This window comes from Scardinius erythrophthalmus, assembly GCF_964197995.2.
Source record: "Scardinius erythrophthalmus genome assembly, chromosome: 1".
NCBI lineage: Eukaryota > Metazoa > Chordata > Actinopteri > Cypriniformes > Leuciscidae > Scardinius > Scardinius erythrophthalmus.
In genome coordinates this window covers 60,872,245-60,900,044 of record NC_138221.1, presented here as the reverse complement: position 1 = coordinate 60,900,044, position 27,800 = coordinate 60,872,245, and the positions used below count along the sequence as shown (strand labels likewise).

The 27,800-nt window shown below is 37.2% G+C and overlaps 2 protein-coding genes across 2 annotated transcripts in view; both read right to left on the bottom strand.

The window, feature by feature from the left end:
• The window catches only part of LOC308702727 (tripartite motif-containing protein 16-like), a 662,678-nt gene extending 648,422 nt beyond the window's left edge, over positions 1 to 14,256 (bottom strand). Inside the window, exon 1 of the mRNA XM_081385803.1 lies at positions 13,616 to 14,256. Within this exon, the coding sequence (XP_081241929.1) occupies positions 13,616 to 14,188 (573 nt within the window). The 5' untranslated portion in view covers positions 14,189 to 14,256. The remainder of the gene's footprint in view (positions 1 to 13,615) is intronic.
• Positions 14,257 to 21,280: 7,024 nt separating this feature from the next.
• Positions 21,281 to 26,779, bottom strand: anks4b (ankyrin repeat and sterile alpha motif domain containing 4B). Its single transcript, XM_081368571.1, has 2 exons — positions 26,516 to 26,779; positions 21,281 to 22,690 (listed from the first exon to the last, which is right to left on the bottom strand). The coding sequence occupies exons 1-2, from the start codon at positions 26,674 to 26,676 to the stop codon at positions 21,583 to 21,585; spliced, it is 1,269 nt and encodes a 422-aa protein (XP_081224697.1). The 5' UTR covers positions 26,677 to 26,779; the 3' UTR covers positions 21,281 to 21,582.
• Between the last annotated feature and the right edge of the window lie 1,021 nt (positions 26,780 to 27,800).

Below are 27,800 nucleotides of genomic sequence, written 5' to 3'. Positions count from 1 at the left end.
CTACAGAAGAGTCTACACAGACAGAGGAGACATAGGCCTACAGGTGGGCAGTGTATAGCCAACTTCTCCTTTTTATTTGTTGCATGAGGCATGTGTCTAATATCTCTTGTTGCAGGCACTTGACCACTGGCTTTTCTACAAAGAACAATTGAAATAAAACTCAAGGAACTAAGCATATTTGTCTTTTATTATAAACATTTAATGAAAAGTGTTTTTGTTTGGCAATGTTGTGTAATATGGCACATGCAACAATGTCACAGGCCCTGTCAGGTGTGCAACCCTCAGACTTCTCAGACACTGAAATCTTACTTTTTAGCCAAAGTTCATTTCATTGAGTGCCCTTGTCCTGGCTAGAGCTGCATTGTAACTGGTTTGGGTCAGGGAATGGGGTCATAAAACACCTGTCTGCAGGAACATGTCATAATCACCTATGAAAAAATGCAGTTCTGTTAGGATCAGCATAAGTGTATGTAATACAGTGAGCTTGATATTTAATAGTGGAACTTTCCTTACCACTTTCAAGTAATGTGCATAAATGTGAATCTCTGAAAATGCTTAAGTCATGCACAGATCCTGGCCATTTTGCTTTCACATTTGTGATATGGAAGATTTTAGTCAACTGCCTTTTTTTTATTTGATATAATATTACTAATCTGGGATATTAAGAATCACAATAGTAACTGGGCTGCACATTTACATTGTGAATCCCCTTTCTGTTCACATAATCCCCTTCATTGAGGCCTTGATGGCAGTCTATGGAGCCTATAGTCTATATGGTACCAATCACGTTAGTGAAGCCTGAGTGACATATACTGTAATCGGCATGGTCATGATTGTATGATCTTCATAAATTAGGCTATGATAGCCTAAGAAAAAAAAACTGCTTTACAACATTGAGTCTTAAGTGGCTTGGAAATGCCACAAAAAAACTAAAACTGTTTTTTAAACCTAAAAGCGACAAAAAACGACTATCTCACTTCTCACGAATCACGAGAAAAAAATATGTAGGCTAGGCTATCTCAGAAAGTGCACTATCGCGCTGCGCTGGACTTCCCGCATCAGCTCCGCTTATAAAGCCGGGATCTAATCCTGTTAACATGAAATAAACCTGCTCCCGAGCTACTTCTATTCCTGCTACAGCTACTGAAATCTGCTGAAAAAACAATGGAGACAACAGTAATGAAGGTAAAAGTACTTGACAGTTCTCTAGAAAATGCTACAATTTGTATTTATGAAAGCTAACGAAATGTGCTCTCTGTGTCCTGTAATAATAGAATGGGATAGTGACATAGCACCCCTGCTTTTGCTGTTACACCTCCTTGCACCCCAACCCTCTGGAAGGAAGAGAGCAGCCAAGATCAGTGTGAGAGATGCTGTTTGTCGCCTCCTGAAATTTGAAAAGGTTAGCTTATGTTCTGGATTTTTTCTTAAACATAGCAAATATCATAACTGTAAACCAAACCATAAGAACAGTGAACTGTTATAACTAAAGCATGTAGGGTTTTTCTTTGTTTCAAAGATGTAATTTTCTCTCAAGAGTCTAAATTTGTGCTAAATATACTATGTTCTGATTTTAATTGTATGCTAGAATTTATGGCATTTAAGTAATTTTTATATTGTTATTAATCAGTCCTGCAGAAGTTTGGAGGACCATCTCTCAGAGGTGAAGGACAGACAGCCCTATCTTCTGGCCACTGGACAAATCAAAGCAGATGTGCTTAAGTTCTACATTGAGATTCTTGTCGACCACATACCCTGTCAAGCAAGTACTTCACTTGGAGCTTTTGATGAGCTTTTTAAAGCTCATTTTGTCTTTGATGCACAATATGACCCATCTCTCAGCAACATGTTCACCTTTATCCAGACAACAGTCTACAAAATCCATCCTAGCACATCCAGCCAATCATCATGCACTCGAAATTCTGATATTGTTGACGAAATGCCTGTTTTCAGCAAAATACTATATATATCAATGTTCAGAGAACAAGTTTTCTTGTTGTTAAAAGACTGAGTCTACGTTTATTGAACAGGTCCATGCCTACAGATTATTTGACAAAGCATCTCAACATGTATGGATAGTGAACAAAGACAACTTAAGGAATATTTCTTGCACAGAAAAATTCAAACAGGAAATCTGTTTGATGCACAGATTTCCTATGGTGCTGACTCATTTTTCTACATAGTTGCAAAAGATAAACGTGTTTGATACACTCAGTAGAGATTTGTGATTATTTATAGCCTATAAAGGAATAGTATATTTTATCAGAATGAATGTATGTTTAAACCAGACATGGTTAACATTGATGAGTTAAATGATTGATGACATGTTAAATTGTTGTTGTATTTTTAATTTAAAGATGTTATTGCAGTGTATGTTTACTTGTTAAAAAACTTTGAGTCAATTTCTATTGAAAATGTCCGTGCAGATTTTTTGAGTATTTAAGTATATCAACATGTTATGTTCTATGGTGCTGACTCAATTTTCTACATTTTTATAAAAAAAAAATGAATTTGTTTGAATTGAAACTCAGTAGAGATTTATATTTAAGTAATATTTCTCATAATGAATGTGTATTTTCATACCATTGTTAAGTTGCTATTGAATTGGAGACTAACAGAGTTGTTTTATTCAGTTCTATGCTTGATGTAATAAAATATATAAAAAAATAAAGTCATAGTCACTTGGTTTTTTGAAAAATATCTACGGGTTTATTTTTTAAATTTCATCTGCATTAACATTTTAAAATAAGTATTTATATTATTTACATTAAATCAACATAAAACAAATACACTAGGGTTGTGATTAATCACCATAAAGTGTTAAATGTGTACACTTAAGAGTGATAATTTCTCAACACCTTGAGTGATAAAATTATACACTAATGCGGTGTTTGAAAAATAAACACTTTCGACAGTGTTGTTTTAACACTAGCAAAGATGGACCTGTATGTTCACCCGGAAAGTGATCATTTTAACACCCATGGTAACAAATCTTGCAACATATTTTTGCTGTGTACGCCAGGGCGGTGACAACGACAGGCAGTGGGGAGCTCATCGATCCAGACATGGACATGCTTTTTTTCACAGCAAAGGCTTATCAATATCCAAAACCGATATTGAGGCTTGTATCCTTTACCCCGGAAAAACAAGAACGACAAACCTGCAATAATAATTCGCTTTACGAACAGAAAAAACAAAAATGCTTTGCTCAGGCAAGGGAAAAAGCTTAGAGGGACTGATGTTTATGTGAACGAGCACCTGACGAAAAAAAATGCAGATATAGCCAGAAGGGCACGCTTCCTAAGGAAGCAGAGGAAAATCCAGTCAACCTGGACAACTAATTGTAAGGTGTTCATTAAACTTAACGGGTCACCTGAGGAAGCAAAAGTACTGTCTGTAAGACTCATTGAGGAGCTGGACAAGTACCAGTGAATCATGAACATGTAACTTAGAAAGGGGAGTAATTTGTATCAATGTGTGTGACTGATTTGAATTATAATGACTATGGACTCCTTTGAAGAGCTGGACTGTTTAAACTTAACATCAGCTGAAAATGAGAGTGACAATGATGAGAGTGAAGGTTGGAACTTTCAAATTCACTAATCTACATGATTTTAAACAAGACCTTGACCCTCTTAACAACATAAACAACAACTGTTGTTATTACTCTGATGATCAATTCAACATGAACATAAAATCTGATTATGGACTGTCAATTATTCATTTTAATAGCAGAAGCTTATATGCAAATTTTCACAACATCAATGAATACTTGAGTCATTTAAACAACCCATTCCAGGTGATAGCCATATCTGAGACCTGGCTTACTTCTGAGAAGGGTGTGGATTATGAGTTGAATGGTTATGAATTGAATTATGTTAATAGAGAGAATAAAAAAGGAGGTGGAGTGGCATTGTATGTAGATAGAAGATTAAAATATAAAATTGTGAAAAATATGACAATTAACATTGATGATGTGATGGAGATAATAACGGTCGAAATTAATTTGGAAAAAAAGAAAAATGTAATTGTAAGCTGTGTATACAGAGCCCCTGGTTCAAATATCGAAATGTTCATGAACAGTATGGAAAGTCTATTTACTAAGAATGATCAAAAAGCGGTGTTCATTTGTGGGGATTTTAATATAGATCTCTTAAATCCCAATAAGCATAAACTGACAGATGAATTTATCGATTTCATGTTTATAGCATGAGTCTTTTACCACTTATAACTAAACCAAGCAGAATATCACAACACTGTGCAACTCTAATAGACAACATATTCACAAACCTAATGGACAATAGTCTAAAGAGTGGGTTGTTACTAAATGACATGTGATCATTTGCCAGTTTTTGTGATGTGTGTTTATGATCATGTGAAGTATAAGGAAGTTAATGAGATTAGTTACAGGAGAATTAGAACTGTTGAATCAATAAATACACTCAGAAGCGAATTACTTGCATATAATTGGAAAAAATTGTATGATGAGACTGATACCAATAATGCATACGCAACATTTCTGTCCACTTTTAAATCATTATATGATGAACACTGTCCTTTAAAACAATTTACCATAAAGCATAAATTTAAAGAGAGACCATGGATGACAAAAGGATTAAAAAATGCTTGCAAAAAAAAGAACACCTTATATAAAGAATTTCTAAAACACAGAACAAAAGAAGCTGACAATAAATACAAAAGATATACCAATAAATTAACCAGTATCATGAGGATAAGTAAGAAAGATTATTATAATAAAATATTAAATGATAATAAAAATGATATCAAGGGTATATGGAAAGTGCTAAATAATATTATAAGGAATGGACCAATGAATAAAAAATACCCTCAGTATTTTATAGATAATGAGAGGACTTTAACAACATGAAAGATGTAGTCAATGGGTTTAATCATTTCTTTGTAAGTGTGGGAACAAAGCTGGCCGATGTAATTAAAAATCCACAGACTGAAGGTGATGTGGAGGCAGTGGATTATTTAGACAGTAACCTTAACTCTATGTTTTTGAAACCAGCTGAGGAAATTGAGATTATTGAAATTGTTAACAATTGTAAGAATAAAAAGTCAACAGACGTGAATGATATTGATATGGTTTTAATTAAGGATGTTATTGGTGCAATTGTTAAACCGATAACTCATATTTATAATTTGTCTTTCAAAACAGGTGTATTCCCAAGCAAAATGAAAATTGCTAAAATCATTCCACTATATAAATCTGGAGAGAGAAATCAGTTCACGAATTATAGGCCATTGTCTTTACTCTCTCAGTTCTCTAAAATATTAGAAAAATTGTATGTAATTAGATTGGATAATTTTATTGAGAAGCATGAATTATTGGTTGATAGTCAGTATGGATTTAGGTCAAACAGATCTACATCAATGGCATTAATGGAGTTAATTGAAGACATTACCAGTGCTATAGATAACAAACAATATGCAGTGGGAGTATTTATTGATTTAAAAAAAGCTTTTGATACAATTGATCATCGTTTGTTAATCAATAAACTGGAAAAGTATATCAGAGGAGTTGCATTAGATTGGATGAAAAGTTGACTACAATTTGTTCAAATGGGGGATTAAATGAAAATAAATTTTTAGGTGTGATTCTTGATCATAAAATTTGTTGGAAACCACATATCAAATATGTTAGAACAAAAGTAGCGCAGAGTATTGGAGTAATGGGGAAAGCAAGGCATGTATTGAGTAAAAAAGCATGTTTTATTTTGTATTGTTCACTTGTGTTGCCTTATTTAAATTATTGTGTTGAAGTATGGGGCAACACCTACAAAACCACCTTACAAACATTAAGCACAATACAAAAAAGAGCAATTAGGATAGTAAATAAGGTAGGATATCATGAGCATACTAATTTACTATATTTAAAATTGCACACTCTAAAGTTTAATGATCTCGTTAAATTTAAGACCGCTCAATTAATTTATAAAGCAATAAATAAACAGTTGCCTGGAAACATACAACAGTTATTTACAGATAGGGTTGGGGGTTATAACTTGAGAGGGGATTTCAATTTGAGTCAACATGGGACTCGGACAAAACTCAAAAGTACGTGTATTTCGATTTGTGGGATGATTTTGTGGAATGGTCTGAGCAGTTCGATCAAACAAAGTGTTAATATGTTGCAATTTAAAAAAAGGTATAAAAGTTTTATTTTTGATAAATACATTAGTGGAGAGGGTGAATGATAATTCATTATGGCTGTGAATGCTTGAAATGGTATTTGTTTATGCTTTTTTTTCTTAATATTAAGATAAAGCATTATTTAAATTTATGTTTAATTGTTTTATTATTTAAAACGTTATGTTTGATTTTTCTTGTTTAAATGTGAATTAGTATGGGTAGTTACTGGGGGTAGGTCTTGATAAGCCTAGGGCTTCTACCTAACCCTTTTCAAACAGGTTGATTATCATGCTAAAACTTGTTTATTTATTTGTATGGATATTTCATACGCATTGCTGTCTTTTTTAATTTTATTATTATTATTATTATTTTATTAATTGTTCGAAATAAAGATTTCATTCATTCATTAAAACAATGCAAATGTGATTAAAATGTGTAAAAGTCACTCGTTTTTGACATAGACAGTATGGTTTTTGACTGTCCAACAGCGACACCCGCTGGTGTAGTTGCAGTGGAGGCTTGCTTTTAAACAGACCTCCTAAACCGTGTGATGGGTGTTACCAGAGCCCATATTAGACATTCTCTGGTGTTACGAAGAAGATGAAGGAGAGTTCAGAAAGGTTTCAACTAACAAAAAGGGTTCTTTAATGAAAACAAACTCAGGTAATGCACGAGATGATTGTAAACAGAGCCGGACAGTAACGGAGTACATTTACTTGAGTACAGTACACGTCACATCTACGTCGTCCAGCTCAGTTTGAGTCTGCGCAGTACGCTGTGCTTGCAAAAGACACCAACATATATAAGACTTGACCTATGCAATAACCTGCACCAGCACACTACGAGAGGAGAAATATAATGCATCACTACTGGAAGAAGGGAGAGAACAAGAATATGCAAGAATTTAAGTTCTGTCTCTGTTAAAAACAGCATCAAACTGCTTCTAATATACGACATGAGATATTTCCCTGACTTTTCCAACACATTTTTGTTATATACACATACACACACACAATAACACTGTAGTGACATTTATTAAGAAAGCAAATAAAGTCTATTCACGTTTCATTTTTCACAGAGATGGCCGGTTCATCTCGTACCAAAGTAGCAATTTATGTACTGTACCGATTTATATGCTTAAAAAGGACATTTGAAGCCATGTTTTGGACATTACAGGGAAGACTTGTTTTTGCTAATCTTTTTTCTTATTTTCATCATATGTAATCATTATGTGCTTTTGAGGGATATATTCTTTTTTTGCAAAATTAGATTATTTTAGACAGACCAGATTTTATCATTATTTTAGGTGGAGAGAATGGAAATTAGCTTGAATTCAATTTAGTTTTTAACCAAACTGCATGGTGTAATTTTTTTTTTCCTTTGTATATTGATGGACCAAATGATGCCTTGCTGAAATTCTGTTTGTTGAATCTCTCTTATTGAATAACCATTTATGAATGTGCTCAATCCCATTGTGAATAAAGGTGACAAACAAATACTGGATGAGAAAATAATCCATATAACAACTAAAACAATGCAAATGTGATTAAAAGGTGTGAAAGTCACTCGTTTTTCTAAAGTTACACACTGTCCAACAGCGACACCCGCTGGTATAGTTGCAGTGGAGGCTTGCTTTTAAACAGACCTCCTAAACCGTGTGTTGGGTGTTACCAGAGCCCATATTAGACATTCTCTGGTGTTACGAAGAAGATGAAGGAGAGTTCAGAAAGGTTTCAACTAACAAAAAGGGTTCTTTAATGAAAACAAACTCATGTAATGCACGTGATGATTGTAAAGTATCAGCATGTCTACACACAAACACGAACAACGGGGGGAGGGGGGGGGATACCCTTACGAAAAAAAAGTATACTTCAAGTTCATTTTATGAAGTATACTTGAGTAATGTTCAAGTATATTTTTAAGTATACTTTATAAGTATACTAATGTCAATATGTACTAGTAATAAACTTGTAAGTGTACTATTTTAATACCGCTTGGGACTAAATTGCCCCACTTGAAGTATATAAAAGTATATGTTTAAGTGTACTATAAGTGTAACAGTAGTAAACGTTAAGTGCACAACTAGTTCATAATTATGTTTCTCATTTGTACTGTTTCTTTTAATGTACTCTCAGTAAACTACTAGTTTAGTAGTTTCATACTACAAGTTTTCTTTAAATGAACTTAACATTATACTTATAGTTTACTATTTATATACAATTTTTGCAGTTGCAGTAGGCCTATACTACTATGTTCAAATGTTATTTTTTATACTTGAAAAATACCTTTAACTCTAATTTTAAAAACATTTTATTAGCTTGCATCCTTTTTATCAACACTTGAATGTCGGTAAGTTTCATAAAGAAAGGCAACATTTTAAACAAAATAGTTGAGAAAATCACATTTTTGTCAAAGACTACGCCTTGATCAGATTCAGAACGATGATCAAAACACAGATCGAGTCCGACACCCCCACAGCTTCAGTCGTTTTCTCTTCACGGGTTACGCTTCATTTCATTTGGAAACATTAAGCAGTTTTGATTTGCAAGCTGTTTAATGTTTGATGATCACATTATTTTACATTTGAGTGAGCAATCTTCTATCGCTTGTTTCAGCTTCTTCTTCTCTTGTATTTTGATCCGGAGATTCTGTACTAAAAGATGTGTCATAGCGCCCCCTAACCTATACCAGTGAAAACATGGATAGCTGGAAAATTCAGGCAATGGTGGGGAAAAGTTGAATAAAAGTAAATTCCTATGTACACCAGTCATAGACTGTATAAAAAGACACCAGTGGACTAAAATTCAGATACGCAGAATTAGAAACATATCTGTTTTATATAAATATTTTACTCAATATTAAGTTGCATAAGACTGTATATGAAAAACAATGTAAACAAAGTATATTTAATAGGCTACTCGATCAAAAGAGTTAACACAACTACAAGCCAAGTATACTTTGAATAATTAAACTTTTAAGTATATCTCGATCAAAAGATTGAGTACAAGTATAGGCCAAATATACTGGGACTTTTCTCTCAGTATAAGTCAAGTACAGTTAAAGTGTATAGTATATTTTTGAGAAGTATATAAAATGTAGACTGAAAGTATGCTTTCTTCTTTTTAGTTGAAAAGTATACTAATAGAACAATTGAATAAACTTATTTTCCATGCTTATTTTATTTGCTCTATAAGCTATTCCACCCGAAAGTTTGTTACTATATAAAGCTGAACATGTTAGGCTAGTTTATAAGACGGTGTGTAATATTATGTTTTTAAAAAAGTATTTAATAAGCTACTCAATCAAAATAGTAAACACAAGTACAAGCCAAGAATACTTAGAATACTCAATTATACTTTTAAGTATATCTCGATCAACAAGTATAGGCCAAATATACTTACACTTTTCTGTCAGTATAAGTCAAGTACACTTAAGTGGAATTTGAAGTATATTTCTGAGAAGTATATAAAAAGTAGACTGAAAGTATACTTTCTTATTTTTTAGTTTAAAATAAGTATACTAATTAGAACACTTGAATAAACTTCTTTTTCGTAAGGGTAGGGAATATTCGTTTTACGCTTTCTCCTAGCAGGAGTTTTATATGAACAATGGTGATATAATTCATAATTAGAAGTCATTGTACATGGAGAACTGGGTTCGGCACAACATTTTAATTGTAAACCAGCTTATTGACAAGAATGGGCAATTTACACATGCTCTAATTTTATTTCAAAATAAGGTTTATTTGTAAATGAAAAATAATTTAATAAAGTAATTAAGGCTTTTTCTTTTTAAGGCCCTTTTTCTATTTCTTTTAGGACTGACTTTAAAGTGACAAAAAAATTAAACAGAACTCTTAATTTAAAACCTCATGACATTTTACTTTGTTTTCTAAATATTTTTCCATATTTTTCTGAAAAACAAAACTATATTATTAATCTTTTAATTATTTTGGCAAAGTTTTATATTCATAAGACAAAAATAACTCAGAAGAAACCCTCGTATATTACCTTTTATAACACCGATCTCACAATATACTTTGAAACTCTTTCAAACATGAGATCACAAAACACAAAGCTTATTAAAAACACTACACATTTTAATGCTTTTCAAATTCATAACCGCCCTGATATTATAAAGCACTTTTATTTCTGTATTGTATGAAAAGAAAAAGCACAGAGGAAATATTTTCGTGAATCTGCACTTTTCCTTTCCTTTATTTCATTAGCAACTTTTCCAGCAGGAATCTTTTCTTTTTATCCAGAACTAGAGCTCACGGCTTTTTACAACAACACTGACACATTTCTCCATATCTGGAAAGAACTATTGTACATCTACAACTTTATCAAACGTTGTGAAAGTCATTTATTTCTTGTAAAGAGTTCATGATCTCCTTGTGACCCAATATCTGAAATCTCAGAAAGTGCTTCTTCATCCCTCATCTTCTGCATCACAATCTTCCTCACATTTTGAACTGATTGTTTTCCAGCACTATTTTCTCCACTACTAATGTCATTTTCCACATCTTCACTCCTTACATTGTTCACAACCATTTCTGTTATTTCATTATTCATTATTCCTTAATCTTTTCATTTGTTTTGTGTTTCAAAACCACACTCAATCTGTTCATTTTGTTTGTTTAGTAATTTCAAATGAAAGGTACTTTTAATATTAATATTAAAATGATTATGTGTCACTACAATAAAAACTAAATGAATATGATTTCCATCAATAAAATTATAGCTTTATAAACACACACACACACCATTCTTACTGTCGGGATTTTAATACACACATTTATTCTGTTATTTCTGTTTCAGAAGTTAAGATATTAATGAAAATTAAAATAAGAGTCTCTGTAACATCTCACTGTTACTGATTTATCAGCTCAAAGTATTCTGGGTGAAATCTCTCTACAGTCTATTCTGAAACATCAACACAGTTTCACTGATGATCCATAATTAACATAAAACCCAGGATAGAGCGTCTGAGTGAATGTGGTCTGGACTGTGTGGATGAGGCTCATTGTGTCAGAGACGCTGTAGAAGGACAGAGTTCCTGATCTGTGATCCACATACACTCCTATTCTTCTGCTGATGGGCTTTACAGGGAGAACAGTCTGTATGTTATTGTGTCTGAATGTGTAACTGGAGGAAGAGCAGAACAAACTCCAGGACTGATCATTACCTCCAAACAAACACTCATTACCCGATCCCTTCCTGCTGATGCTCTTATATGACACTGATATATACACACATCCACTGCACTCAATCTCCCAGTAACAGCGTCCACACACACTCTCTCTACACAACACCTGAGGCCATCCATTTCTAAGACGTTTCTAATATGATGTTCTATAATATTAGATGATGGACTCATTTCTGAGAGCAGATTAATAATCTCCAGAGGCTTCATTTATAAAACACACACATCGGATTGATCCTAAATTCCATGGATTTCATCCTCCGTCATGTGTATATAAACGCTTGTCCACGATGATGAGTCCGTATTTCTGAATCATCAAGAGATATTTGTGGCCGTTCTGTAGGAGGATTTGATGGACTTGAATTTAATTTATTAATAACTGATTTAAAACTGAGATGCATTTTAGGACATTTTTGTGCAAATGGATGTTTTATAAATCGTAGGAACATTTCAGAAACATTTGTACGTTCACATTTCGGATCATTCTCCACACGTCTGTATAAACGAGGCGCAGGACTTTACCTCTATCAGAGATCTTCTTGAGCTCCTCTTTGCAGAAATCCTCCAGTTTGTCTCTCAGCTGACGGACAGATTCTCTCACGCCATCAAAAGAGGAGAGAGAACTGAAGGAAACGTCGGGTTCGTCTGTAGATTCAGGAGGTGCTGAGAGAGACTGGAAACTCTACAGAAAACAGAAATCAAAACTCATCATCTCCACACTTCAGCCAATAACCTGCACTATATCAGATCTGAGCGGCTCTTGTTGACTTCACTTCTCTTCAGTGACTCGCTTCAATCCAGCACTTTCACACAATCTGCACATTCTCCTCATATTCATCATTTCACGAGTTCACACTTACAAATAAGTCAGATAGAATAAATGCTTCTGCTCATCAATCCAAATTCAGCTTTTGATCACCGAAATAAATGATAATTTAAAGTATAATAAATTGAAAACCAATTATTTTAAATTGTAATAATATATCACAATATTACATTTTTTTCTGTATTTTTGATCAAATAAATGCAGGATTGATGAGCAGAAGAAATTCTTTCAAAAACATTAAAAATAGTAATGTGTTCAAACTTTTGGCCTGTACTGTATATATACTTCTTGTCATGCTGGTTAGGGTAGACATAATTGTTTGATGACGAGTAGATTGGATTGATTATTTGAACGTGCTCCTGAACTTTGTTTATAAAACATCATTTAATGCTACAAATATTGATACCATCAAGTTCACTGATTTCATCAAGACAGAAGAAACCAGAAGGAAAAATGAGTTCATATTTAATGGTAAATTTCCCAGGGCTTTGTAAGTGTGTCTCTTTAAACAGAAGATGATCAGATGAGAGTCTGACTGATGATTATATGATAACACAACACTTGACTGAATCTGACTGAATTCCTGACAACATCTCAGTCAACGGCTCATTCTGCTCTCATGAAATGTTTCTCTGTGAGTCTCTTGCTCAAGTCCACTATGATCCAGTTCTTCTAGATCTCTGTTACCTGCAGGAACTGGATGTGATGGTGTGTGTGTGAAAGCTGCTCCAGCTCAGCGTCTCTCCTCCTCAGATCATTGATCTCCTGCTCCAGTCGCTCCAGTCGTCCTTCAGCTCGACTCACTGCAGTCTTTTCCTGATCTCTGATCCGCTGTGTCGCCTCAGAGCGGCTTCTCTCAATGGAGCGGATGATCTCAGTGAAGATCTTCTCACTGTCCTCCACTGCTGTGTGTGCAGAGCGCTGTTACACACACATCACAATCACACAGTGAGTTCAGTGAGTCCAAACTGAGACGTCTCACACTTCTCTTCTTCTCCAGACTCACCTTATGAGACTCCACAGCCTCTCTCAGCTGATGAAGATCTTTCTGTCTCTGCTGGATTCTCTGACGGATCTTCATCTGCGTCTCCTTCAGCTGTTTCTGGAGGACAAACCAATGACAGCGAATTTTCTTTTTAAACATAATTTTAATTTGAATACATCAATACAATTAATTGCACTTCTTTCTTTAACCACTAGTTGTTTAGATTACTTTTATGCTTTTTTCTCCTTTTTGGAGCTTGAAACTTTTTTACTCCATTGACTTACAATGAATAGACTAAAATAGACGAGACATTCTTCAAAATATCATCTTTTATATTCCACAGAAGAAACTCAATCAAACCGGTTTGGGACAACATGAGTAAATGAGTGAGTAAATGAAGACACTTTCATATCACTGTGTGATCAATCCCTCTCAGTTCATACCTGTGTCTCTGTCCTCTGTGCTGCAGTTGATACAGTGTTGTGGTTTTTATGTTCACTCTCCTTACACCACACACAGATGCACTGTTGATCAGTGACACAGAACATTTCTAGCTCTTTATCATGTTTACGGCAGATCATGTCCTGCAGTCGTCCAGTGGCATCAATCACTTTGTGTGGTTTACGAGAGTGAAATTCCTCATGACGGTCTAAATGAGTTTGACAGTAAGATTCCTGACACACCAGACAGGACTTGACGGCTTTGTATTTTCTTCCAGTACAGACGTCACACTCCACGTCTCCAGCTCCAGCGTAACAGTCAGCAGGAAGTTTAGTCTTCTTCAGTTTCTCCACCAGTTCAGCCAGAATGGTGTTTTTAGCTAAAGCAGGTCTTGGACTGAAGGTCTGTCTGCACTGAGGGCAGCTGTAGACTCTCTTCTCATCCTCCTGATCCCAGCAGTCTGTAATACAGATCTTACAGTAACTGTGTCCACAGTGGATAGTCACTGGTTCCTTCAGGAGATCCAGACACACTGGACATGTGAACTCATCCTGAGAAAATCTGGCTTCTGCCATTTTACTGCATGAATACAGAGAGACACAAACACACAACAGCTCAACAACACTTCAGTTTCTGTTTCTCTGAACTGAGGAGTTGAAATAGTTTCCTGGTTCTGTGTTTGAGTGACGTGTGTAAAACAGGAGTGTCTGTAAAGCAGCTTCCTCGTTCACACACACACTTTACTGCTGTGTTTATGTGCTCTTCTAGTGGAGTCAAAAACATTGTAAGTATACGAGTTCCAAACACATGAATAAATCAATACCTTAAAGTCTGCGTTTTACAGAAGGGGGAGCGGGGTTAGGCTCTGTCTCAAAATCAAATAGCCACTTTGTGTGACTTCTTCTATAGACAACTTCCTGTTCACATGTGGTCAAGATCACTCTAATCTGAGGTTAGCACAATTTTCAAAAATTTCTGCTTAAAAAGTAAAACATTTGCACTTTACATTTTATGCAATACAACTTTGTTAGGTATGAATGTTAAAAATTATTATTTTGCACAAAATAGAGGAGACAATAATGTGTCTTTTCTTACTTTAAGTTAAGTGCTATGTTCGGCTAACATTGAGATTTAGCCAACATTAGCACACATGTCAGTTTGGGGCAAGTTGTCTCAATGAATTTGGGGCAATTCGTCGCATGTGACATACAAAACAAACACATAGAAGAAGGGAAGCAGGATCGACCTTGAAATCGCCACAAATTCTGACTGATCCATCCTTCTTCAATACACGAACAATTGGCGTGGCCCACTCGCTAATACTCTCACCTGTGCATGCTTCATCAGGATGTGTTGTAGGCTGGTAGACTCTTTCGCCACTAAATGTACTTCCTGACACTTTAGCTTTATTTTCTCTAGCCATGATCAGCCCATCAGAGCTGTGTGACTACTGCCTTTCACAATATACAGTGGTAAGTTTACCTTCTGTTTGTTTAGTTCTACAGTCACATCCACGACTCCCGAAAGAGGAACGAGCTCACCTGTGTATGTGCAGAGGCGCTGAAAGGCAGAGGCGCTGGCGCCCTCCTAGCAACGGCGCTGTTTTTGGTAAAACATGATTTTGACGACTTCATTAAGTTTTGTTTTATAGAAAACTCTTTTTAAAAATTTTCGTTTTGTATAAATTGTATCTTAATTTTGATCAATGTTTTATCAATCAATTGCCCGTATTTAATAAATAAGAAGCAAAAATATAGCAGACAATGTAATAAGGTGCCGGCACGATCACTTGCATTGCATGTGAACTGGAGGGCGCCGAAACTCAGCTTATGCCTCACAGATTTGAGAAATATAGGCTATTACAGAAAGCTTTAAATGTCTACTTTTAAACGAAAATATTCAAACCAAAATAAATTACTACTAGTCGACTAGAAAAAAAAATTTAGTCGGAGGCAGCCCTTATTCCACATATTTTCGAACCAGCAGGCCATTCTGCGTTGGGCGAGCGACCCTACGGAATGAGCGAGCGGAGCGGAATATTCAGAGATGCGCTCTCCGCTCACGAGCTCTGATCGGAACAAACCCGAACCACTGTCTGCCGAACTTGCACAGAAACATCAAAATAGACATAGCCAGCTTTTTAAAATTGTTTTTAAAACTAAACATTTAGACTATTTTAGTACAAATTATGAGCTTATTGACAATTTTTTATAATTCTTGACAAAATTAGAATATATAAAGTTATATTAAGACGCTACGATGAGCATTTACTACTTTTAAAAAATGCGGGTCAGGAAGCAGGTCGGGTACAAATTTTTTTTTTTTTTTTGCGGTCCGAGTTGCGGGCGGGTTAGTTGAAAACGTCGGTCGGGTGCGGTTTGTTTATTTATTGACCCGCGCATCACTGGTGTGAATCAAGGGGGTAATCCATGATCAGCCGGAAACTGAAGTTTCCCCGGGCGCCGCCATTGATTAGCAGACCATCACCTGCTGTTAGCATTCCATTGACTCCCATTCATTTTGGCGTCACTATGACAGCGAATAACTTTACATCTGAGGCGTTTAAAGACTCCATTTGTCCTTTATTTATTTCTAAAGAAACACGAAAATGTATAAAAGGCTCCATTACCTTGTATCTTACGTTATGGCCCCGTAGAAGCAGTTTTTGTAAAAATAGGCTAACGATTGCGTCATAACCACGTGACTCTCTGTCGCACAGTAGAGAGATTACCGTATGGACAGGAGGAGAAGCTCGCGGGCAATCGGGGGGACGTGGAGACAAAATGACAAAATAGTTAATCAGAATACTTAGCAAAAGTTTCTCCTGCTCCTAGCTCATGGACACCTCCTACTCACACTCTCCGTCTCTGCAAGTTTCGGAAGGGAATGATTCAGATTTGTCTCGGCACAGCTACTAGAAGACAGACGGGTTGCTCACGTCACATCTACGTCGTCAAGCTCAGCTTGAGTCTGCGCAGTACGCTCAGCCATCAGGAAGTGAGAGCTTCTAATTGACTTCACTTTTCTCCGTTGAATCCAATGGGGTCGCTGTGTCCATTTCTTTTACTGTCTATGGTGTGAATGGGGATCGTTTTGACAATGGTGTTGTCTGTGCGCGAAAAACTCAAAGGAAAAACATCTCCGTTTTAAGCATTGTCGTGAAAACCGTACCCTAAAATACACAGTGATAATGAGATGATAACGAACAGATGTGATGATTATATGAGTGTCCATGACAATGACTGGTGGGAAACTAAGACAATTTAACACATGTGATTGAAAATAACAAACCAAAAGTCCATGAAAACAGGAACTAAGAACAAACTAAACTTAATTGGTTTTATGGGGGGTAATTGAGAATGAATGTCACACGAGAGGAGGTAATGCCTCCATCACGTTATGATGATTGGATATGATCGGTTGTGATTGGATATGATGTTTGATATAAATTCCGCCCCTTCTTTTCATGTGCGTTCTCGAATCGGCCTGAATGAACAAACTTATGGTGTTTGTAATGAGTAATCTATTGTGTGATGAGTACTGATTTAGTCCAGCATGTGGCAGTAATGTGTTGTATACGATGAAGTGCATTTGCTAAGGAAGAGAGTTGTAATTGAGATATGCTGTATGTTCCAAAGACGCCAGCACCGGCCATAACTTTTCTCTTTATTTGTTGTCTCTTTAACAATACATGGTACCAGGAGTGGGGTCAGAAGAACGCAATGGACGCCATTAAACCACCGGGGTCGCTGAAGTTGTCTGAAATGTTGATGCAAATTGGAGGACTTTCAAACAGCAATCTGAGTTGTATGTTGCCGCTATTGGACAAGGAGCTGCTGTGGATGAAAAAGAAAGATTGCCCTGTTACTTACCATTGCTGGAGCTGATGCCGTGGAGGTCTATATTACACCTTTAATTTTAAGGAAGAGGCAGACAAGAAGAAACTGGATAAGGTATTGGACAAATTTGACGCTCAATGTTTGTCAAAGAATGAGACATATGAACGATATGTATTCAGAACGCGAATGCAGCATGATGAAGGAGAGGCCTTTGATTGCTTTCTTACAGATCTCAAGATAAAGGCAAAAACTTTTTTTTTTTTAGAATTGAGATATTAAATGATTCGTGATCAGAAGTTTCTTATCAACTTCTCAGATAACAACTGACAGTGCCCTGCTTTCAGTAAAAGGTTTTCGAAGTGTAATGGCCCGAACCACTTTGCAAAAATGTGTTTTTCAAAAGACATGAAGAGGAAAAATAAAGTGTTTCCCTGCCTGCGGCCGGCTCCACGCTGAGGCCTGGGTGGAGGCTGCTGCTGAAGCCTAGCGGGAGCGGAGGCGGCAGGGGGACACCCTCGGTGACAAGCAGGCAGAGGTTCTGCAACCGGCGGACGGGTGGAGGCAGCAGCGTGTTGCCGGGGGAGGATGTGCCGGATCGCCTCCGTCTGGTTCTGGGCGGCAGAGAACTGTTGGACGAAGTTCTCCACTGCGTCGCCAAAGAGCCCAAACTGGAATATGGGGGAGTCCAGGAACCGAGACTTGTCGGTCTCCCTCACATCAGTCAGGTTGAGCCAGAGATGGCGCTCCTGGACCACTAATGAGGCCATTGCCAGACCGACAGCACAAGCAGCAACCTTCGAACCCCGGAGGGCGAGGTCGGTTGCGATGCGGAGCTCACGGTCTGGACTACCCTCGTGCATGTCCATGAGTGCCTTGGCCTGATGGACCTGCAGCAACGCCATGGCATGCAGGGAAGAAGTGGCTTGCCCACAGGCTTTGTAAGCCTTGCCCGTAGGAATATTTTTTCCCGAATCCGATACTGTTGACCACTCCATACTAACTTCTAGGTCAGAGTCATGTGTGGGGATAAAAGGGACTGTCCTCAAGTGGTTTCAGTCTTATTTATCGAACAGAAAGTTTCTGGTCAAGATAGGTAATATCTCCTCTTCTGTCACTCACCTCTCCTGTGGCCTCCCACAAGGCTCGATCTTGGCACCCTCCCCTTTCTCGCTGTACATGCTACCCTTGGCTTCTATTTTAAGAAGACTTGGTGTTTCCTTCCATTTTAATGCTGACGACACGCAAACATATTTACCTATCAAGAGAAATGATCCGTCTGCATTAACTTCTCTTTTATTATGCTTAGATGAGGTTAAATCTTGGCTTGCTCAAAACTTTTATCTTTAAATGCAGATAAAACTGAGGTGATAGTTTTCGGCCCCACATAATTTTAAGTGAATTGAATTGTTTAATTTGGACGATGGGGAATTGTTTAATTTGGACGATGGGGAATTGTTTAATTTGTGTGTATTAATTTAAGTGTGTATATTTAGGATTCATATTTAGATGTCTTGCACAGCGCTTTGTTTTTAAATGTGCTTTATAAATTAATTAAACTTGAAAAACTAAACTTGAAACTGTCCTCAGGAGGAGACCCTCCTGACCCGGATGACTTGCCGCCACCTACTGGCGGTTTTAGTTTCATATTTAAAGTACCCTTTAATTAAAACTTTAAAATTAGAAATCATTTCATATTTAAATATTGAATTTTAAAAAAACAAACGTATAGCTTTATTTATGCAATTGTAAATGCAGTGTAAATATATTAATGGCAGTTCTGATGCCGTTTCCGTTTCTGTGTCTCCTCTGCACTGCAAAGATGGATTTTGATTTAATGATTTAATTTGACTGGTAACAGTGGTATTGTGTTTATTATTCTAATACAATTTAATTTCAATGTTAGAATTTTACATAAAAGGTGATGCATACATTTAAAAATGTCCGTATAAAGGTGAAAATGCCACTGGATATCAATTTAAGGTGGCAGATATTGCCCCTTAATAATTTTTTTAAATTTCTGTCACTGCTGTGAACTGACCACTGCATAGAATATAAAAAAAATATGAATATCTTCTTGAGTTAGCTGTCAACAACAGGCCTAACCCAGCCATGGCACCAGCACAAAAACACAATCAGTAACATATCTTCTAATTATTATTATCAAGAAAACTTTGAAAATATCAAGATATATTTTTTTTGTCAGTATTGCACACCCCTAATGTACGGTTTTAATTCAGATTTCTTCAGGTCTTTAATAAGCCTTAAATTTGACCTTAAAAGTGTGCAGCAACCCTGTGAAAGGGAGCAGATGATAATACCACGGTACATGTAGTAGCCTATGATTCTGGAATTCATGTTTACATGGTCATGTCCAAAAACACCACGCTTTCTGGTTCTTTGTTGAATGTGACATTTATATTTTGATGTGTGAAGAGTGTGGGTGAGTCAATCTTTGGAAATGCAGTTGTAAAATATTGTGGTTATGATCTAGAGCGCCTCCTGCTCCCCACACACCCACCTTGCACCCTACTTCCAGCTTCACGAGGTCCCACCCTGAGTCTAATCTAACCCCTTCAGATCTAATCTAATCTAATCTAATGGGTTCGGTCCCCCTAAAACCACAGGGTGTGCACGTGAAACCACACAACAAGCACTGCACTCATCAACAGATCCATGTAATTAGCCTACAGTCAATCTCAGTGAGAAATGTATCTGAGTAACAGTTTCATGCATTGCATGTATTCATTGCATTATTACCCAGCACTGCATCATTACATTACATATTTATATTTAATTAATAGCCTATATCCTTCAAAAGGCACATCTATATCTAATATATTCTTGAAATACAAAAAAGCTTTAACACAATTATTTTTACCTTTGCAGTTATATGAGCAGATCTTCTCATAATACTACTACTACTAATAATGAAAATGTTAAGTAAATTAATCCAATAACAATTGTCTTCACAACAGCTTTCAGCGAGTTCAGCTGGTTTCATCATTTTTAACAGTTTTCGGTTGGAAAATGTGTTGCAAATACAACAGCAATAGTATGTTTTCATTAAAAAAATAAAACACAGACGGTCACAACTGAAAAAGTGAGGTTTTTGTTTTTCAGTCAACCTTTTTTTAAACATCTTTCAGTCAGCATTAGCTTTTAATTTAGCTATTTTCAAGAATCCAAAAATCATACGTTTCTAAATACATCTTTCCTGATAATTCAAATGATTTGACTCAAAAGGAATCTGTTGGTAAGTGAACCTTTGAAGGGTTTGTTGCTGTTATCCAGATAATATTTGTGATTTTAGGATCTCTCACTTGATTGACAACCTGCTAGTGACAGAGTTACAGTTCAAGATAAACTACAAGATAAAAGTACTGTATAGTTTCTCTCCACATTACACTGAAGTGTTCAATAGCTTATCCATATTATATGTGAAATAACTGTTGGGCTCTTGCAGATGTCGACTGATCTCTTCACGATCGCCGGTCCATCACACACACAGTATAGATCAGATCCTTCTCTGTTTATGAACTGCATCTGAAAATCATTGAACTTTAAAGATCAGCAGCATACTTGATGTATTTCAACTAATTGTTTCATTCATCGTCTTCTTGAAGGACCTGTGGCTGCTTCTCATGGTTATGGAGCTGCAGACGTTAGTTCCTTCATCTCAAATGCATTATCTGAGATGAAGTTACTGATAAAATGATAAATTATAATGCTATAATATTCTATATAACGTCTCTAATTACAGGATGTGTTTGGTAATTCCTATAGATGGATGAATGGGTGGATGGACGGACAGACAGACAGAACATCTTTAGAAAAGAACAGTGTTATATTTATTTAGAGATGTGTTCTTTTTTTCAGAGATGAAAAAGCAGCAGAAATCAACATATTCTTCGAAAAAAGGGTCGATTCTCAAAAAAATCATGGCTGAAGTCGAATGTGTGTGAGATTAAACTTATTTTACTACATGAAGGACATTTTAACTGGTGTGTATTAATGTGTAAAATCATTGAAATCACAGAAAGTCAGCTATGAAATAACACCTACATGATGGTAGTGTCAGCTGAGAGAAACTGTAAGTGTCTGTGTACAGCAGAACTGAGTGCAACACGTTATTAAAGGAAGGTGTCCTTCATAACGCCAGGCTGCTCCAGCACGACCTTCCTGCGAGTCGACGCTTCCAGGATCTTTTTGCGTGGCCCCAGCTGGATGCGGATGCCTTTGAGATCATCATCTGAGCAGAGCATCAGGGCTTCAAGATCCAAGTGTTCACGGGTGAACACAGGACCAAAATCCAACAGGCCGATCGACGCCAAGAACGAATCCAAGTGTGAGGTCTCCTCTTCCTCATCCAGACCAATCTCCTCTTGGTTCCAAGGCAGCTCTGAATCCTCGTCCAATCCCTCCACTCCTTCATCCACAGATTCCAACAACTGTTGACGGACGAGGAACCCAAGGTCTTCTGTATTACCAATGGGGAGGTCTTCAGGGTCCATGGCCATTTCCATGGAGAAGTTCCTACGGAACACCATTTTCCCAAGACCAGGCCTCTCAAAAATAGACTTCACCTGACTGGCTCCCTCGTCGTCCGATCCTCGCTCGGCATCGTCATCATCATCCTGAATTTCATCCTGCTCATTGAAGACGTCAACAAAACCAGGTTTCTCTTGCAAGCCGCTGTCTTGTTTGACAAAAATGACATTGCCGTCCCCTTGTCTGCTCACTGTCCCTTTGTCCTTCTTCCCAAATTTGCGCTGGAGGGTTCCCTTGATCGTCGAACTGACCGATCCATTGGTGTCTGCGGCAATGAGTTTGGAGAACTGATCGTCGTTCACGCTGCTCAAGGTACCCGTGCCGGAAAAGGAACTTCCGTCCGAGACCGAGCCGCCACGGGACATCTTGTCCATCTTACTCTGATGTCTCTTCTTTACCCGTTCGCACTGCTTCACTCTGCGCTCGGCATCTTTAGTGGCCTGATCTTTCAGACGCGCTACTCTTTTGGCGTTCTGGCCTGTCTGTTGGGCGGCCGCGGTGTCCAGGAATCGGACGCAGTCCATGTGGTCTCGAGAGGCAGCCACGTCCATGGGAGTGTGGAAATCATTGTCCAGAGCGAAGAGGTTGGCTCCAAAGTTCACTAAGAAGCTGACGATCTGCATGTGTCCGTTTGCAGAGGCGTGATGCAAAGGCGTGTTCCCCCAGATGTCACTTTTGTTCGGATCCCCCCTACAAGACAGAAAATAATGAACAATCATTTTAGCTTATAATGAATGGTGCTTGCAACACTATTTCTATATCTCATACATAGGGTTAAGGGTTTCCCAGACAGCAACATAGTGTCGGACCAGATCCGGCCCACATCTGATAAACATGGATTCAACACGTACCAGATGTGGGCCCGATCTGGGCCGACACTATGTTGCTGTCTGGGTTGTCCGTGTGCTTGTACTATGGACATTAATAGCACCTCAAATCATGGTGCTTGTTTAAAAGAGGTGTGGTTAGTTTCCAAAATTATGTGGCCGCGATGGACGGGAAATCTCCATTACACTGAAGGAGGGACTTGAGCCATATCTAGAGAATATCATGGAGACTTGGGGATGGGCTCTTTAGACTAAGACTATTAAGAAACCACAGAGAACAACCTAGAAACCAACTAGCAGTGCCTCAGCATCCACCCAGCATTAATGAAGTGCTTGTGACCGGACTCAGTCCATCTCGAGTCTATATTCTAATGGTCTTGGTTTTGTAATGGATTTTGTCTTGAGTACTTCAACACTACGCATATGTTTTGTGATCTGTAACCACTCGTGCATATGATCCAACAAAAGCAGGCTTTATTCACTCCAAAGGAAAGCATATTTACATTTGAAAAATCCTGCATTGCTGGTCACCAGCATACGGTAGGCTTTGCATGGACCAGCTACACCAGTTCAGTTTTCCTTGAGAACAGCATGATTATGCTGGTCCACCAGCTAGACTAAACCAGCATAAACCAGCCTGGACCAACATGGAATTAATCCTGGTTTACGCTGGATTTTTCAGCAGGGGAACTGGACCCGATCCACTTCTCCCAGACAGCAGCGTAGTGTCAGATCAGATCCGGGCCACATCTGGTAAATGTGGATTCAACGCATACCAGACGTGGGCCGGAGCACTATGTTGCTGTCTGGGTCTAGTCGCACTCTTGACTCGGGCTCAACCGACTGGACTCGGACTTGAACGAGCTGGTCTGAACTACAACAACCTAGAAGTTAGCAAACGCTCAGCAATGTTCAGAATTCATCCACAGCACTCTAGTATCATGAAAATGTAGATTGTAATTCAAGACGAGGGAATAAAGACCCAAGGACGATAGCTATAACTGTGAAGTTTTTTAATTGTTCTATGAGAATAGGGAAGTCCACACCACAGCTATAATAACAGCACAGAGGAACAATATAGTTGGAACAACACTAACAGAATGATTTTTTTTTACAGCTGATGAACGATACAAATATTGACAGCCAATCAGAATCCATCCTGCTTTAAAGAGACTACATATCTGCTGCCTGTTTATAGTAATCAGTGGTATCGTCCATTGGTGTGGACGCTATCACGCTAATATAGTTATAGTCATTGTTCTTCGTCTGAACAGGCCTTAAAGAGAACTTAATATGCTTTTTCCTTTTAGTGTGTAATATAGCTGTTTGTACAGGTACAAAGTCCACTGCAGATGCCTAAAACGCCTCAATTGTAGACCTGCCATTTCCATGGCTAAGCCATGTCACCAAAACAGTTGGGTAAATGATTTTGCTATGACTAGGAGCACTCATTATCTCATTATCGGACTTTAGCTCAAACTTGTTAGACGATACCGATGCCATAGTTCCCATAGATATAATACTGTTTGCAACTGCTCACGAATCATCAGAAGCTGAAAACCGATTATGGTTACATTTCTCACACAAGCTCTAAGCGGTAGACCAATCACAACAGATTTGGCCAGCTGACCAATCAGAGAAGACTAGGTGTTTAGGAAGGTGGGCCTTTAAGAGAAAGGAGTTACTAGCACACTACTCTTACTATTTCTGCCAAAAAAAGTTATGGTAAAAGTAGTATGAATAGTATACTAGCATGCACTTCCGAATTCAGCAAGAGTTTCAGACAGAGTGAAAAGAGGCAATGCACAGTATGAGAAAAATAGTGGTTTTTTTTTTACTTTAAATCATGTAAATGTATGCATTTTCTCCAAAAAATAATTATAAACATGTTAATGAGCACTTTAAGACAAATTAGATCAAACAACAGCAAAATAACTACAATCACCTCTCAGACTCATTTGTCCCCAGCAGCAGCAATTAAAATTCCACCCCCACTATTTTCTCGTAACTCATACGATGCTTGAGGTTAAATCCACCCAAAGAGTTAATATGTAACCGGCTGTAAAAGGAAAGTCCAACAGGTCCAACCATAAAATCTCTGATTACAATATCTACAAGAGCTTATCTCACTGAGCACCATCTGTTCATCGGCGGATGAGGCATAGGCACAGGCTGTGAAAAGTATCATTAAAAAGAGAGACATAACTTTTAGACTACTATCTCTGAACATCCAGACCCAGAAACACCTCTCACTGGCTTAGTATTGATCACACAGCACATTTAAAAGGTGCTTGTACACAGTTTGAGTGCCAACCATGGCAATCAGTGCTCTTTGAGTGAGATCGGCCCCAATGCTGCACTGAATAAATAAACTCTACCCTGAGCTAATGCTGCATAAACCCTGGAAGGATGAAGAGGCCTTTTGTTCCAGATTTGCATAACTAATTTGGCTGATTAAACTCTTGGCTTCAACTCTGGGAATTTTACAAACGATGTACGCAGCAGATCATGCGAGAAAGAAAGTCAGAGGAGGACACAGAGCTATACCCAGAGAGAAACTAAATAAATAGTGTAATTTTAATAAGCTTTCCTTTTTATCATGCTGAGTATTTCAGTGGAAGGCTATTATATTGATGACGGAAGTTTATGTGATTTGCTCTAGCTGAGAGTGATGATTGATTTTCTCATAAAGCAAAAAGACTCTTAGGGAACCGCCCAAAGGTCATAAAGCTGGTTAAATCTGGGGAATATTTAATGTTTAATAACCCCTTGTGAAAAAGTGTACTTATTACGGAAATAATATAATTTAAAAGAATATACTTAAGTGTGAAATGAATGTAATGTTTCTAGACACTTTATTGCATGTTGCAATTCAATTGCAATGTATTACAGTTTAAATTTATATTAAATGCAATTTAAAATTTTAATGCTTTTTGACCCACTTAAGTAGATCTTTATATCACAATTACTTCTGTTGTCTTTGAAATATGGTTAAAGTTACTGCTGAATGCACTGACAAGCATTTATGATTAACTAAAATACACTTTAATGTCATTTCTGTTGAAACTTGTGTTATTGTGTGTAAATAAGTACATTTAAAATAAATTGACTTTAAATGTGATATTGAATACTACAGTCTTAATTATAATCAAGTACTTCACACGTGCTTTGCTAGTCAACACATCAAATGTCCTTTACAGTAAAACATTTGAATTTCACAATATTGCAAAGCACACTTTTTTAAAGTCTACTTAAGAAACAGTCATGAAAGTGTCTCTCTTTAAGGGCACTTAAGTGGCCTTTTGTTTCATATTATCTATACTTTTAAGATCTTAAGGACACTACAAGTGCACATTCAATTAAATTAAGCACACTTATTTTTCACAAGGTACCCACTGTAATAATGAAAAGTCCTAGATTACAAAAGGATCCAGATCACAGTTTGCTTATATACAGTAGTAATAGATTGTTTGCTATGTAACATGGATATCTATGGCCTTAAAACAGTTGTGAGACCAACAAAGCAAGGTAACAACCATTGTAAAACTGTAACTTAAAATAAAACAAAAATGATTCTGAATGAAAGCTCAATGTATAGATTGATCAAATGTTTAAACCTAGCCATCGGTACACTGAACATGCTCAGTATGCTGTAGATATTGAAGTTCTGTGTGTTTTCTGAGCTCACCCTCTGCTGCATATCAGCTGAAGAGCTTCGATGTGTCCGTGGTAAGCGGCCCAGAGAGTGGGTGTCATGCCGTCCTCATCCGGGGTGTTCAGGTCTTTTCTTGTGCCTTCTTTCAGTAGCTCCAAATAGCCATCAATGGCCGCTTTGTGATATCGTGACATGGCTGCAATAACTATCTCTCTTCTTCAGCAAGTAAACTGTATTTCATGAAGTGTTACAGGAGCATCATTGCAGACTCCTCTCGCGTGCTCTGTCTCTGTGTCTGAGGGAGGAGAAACTCTGGACACGACTCCAATGCCACTGTCATAAACTAAAGTCCAGGCTGAGCTGGAAACGTTTACCAGTCACACGCCATCAGTGATATAAATATGGACAACTGTTTGCTCTTATTGTTATAGTTTTCATTTGATCATTTTAAATGTCAATATCTTGAAAGACTGTGATTTTAGAATGATTTAAGAAATGAAGTCAAGAAAGTTATTTCTATTTTTGTCATTGTCTTTTTTCCCTGTTATTGTATATGACACTCCCTCCCTTAACACTCCCTCCCTATTTTTAATCATTTTTCTTTTTTTTTGTGAGAGAGCTCTACGTCAAATTTCATGGCAGGTCAAGAAGGCATGTAGTTTACTAATAATATCAATGTACTAGAAGTATCTAGTAGCTTTTTCAATACTACTTGGGTCTAAATTGGCCCACTTTCTAGTGTATAACAGTAGGCTATACTTTTAATTATACTTTAAGTGTTACAGTAAACTTTGAGTACACAACGAGTTTACAACTAAGTTTTTCGTTTGTACTGCAACTATACTGCAAGTGAACTGAGGTATACTGATAGCTTACTAGTACTTGTAGCAGATTTGTTTTGTTTATGAAAGTACACTTTGAAGTATTGTCACGTGTCAGTGCTTGTTTGGACTTTCAGTTTGTGTTTTGATTTGTTCCTGTTTTCCTTTGTTCTTTTCCCGCCACTCCTTGGTTTCCATGGTTACAGTCATTATCAGTTCAGTTGTATCACCTGTTTAGTCATCATCGTCATCTGTATCACCTGTGTTCTGTTAATCAGTGTCATCTGTGTTTGTATTTAAGTTCCTTCTGTTCAGTCAGTCTTTGTCTGATCTCAGTTGTATTTAGTGTGTGTTGCTTCCTGTTCTGCTGTCCTGTGTTTAATTACCAATACACCTTTGTTTTGGAATTATAACCTCGTCTGCCTTCCTGCAACCACCCGTGACAGAAGATCGGACCAGCCCATATGGATGACAGGGCTATATTTGTCGCCATTGCT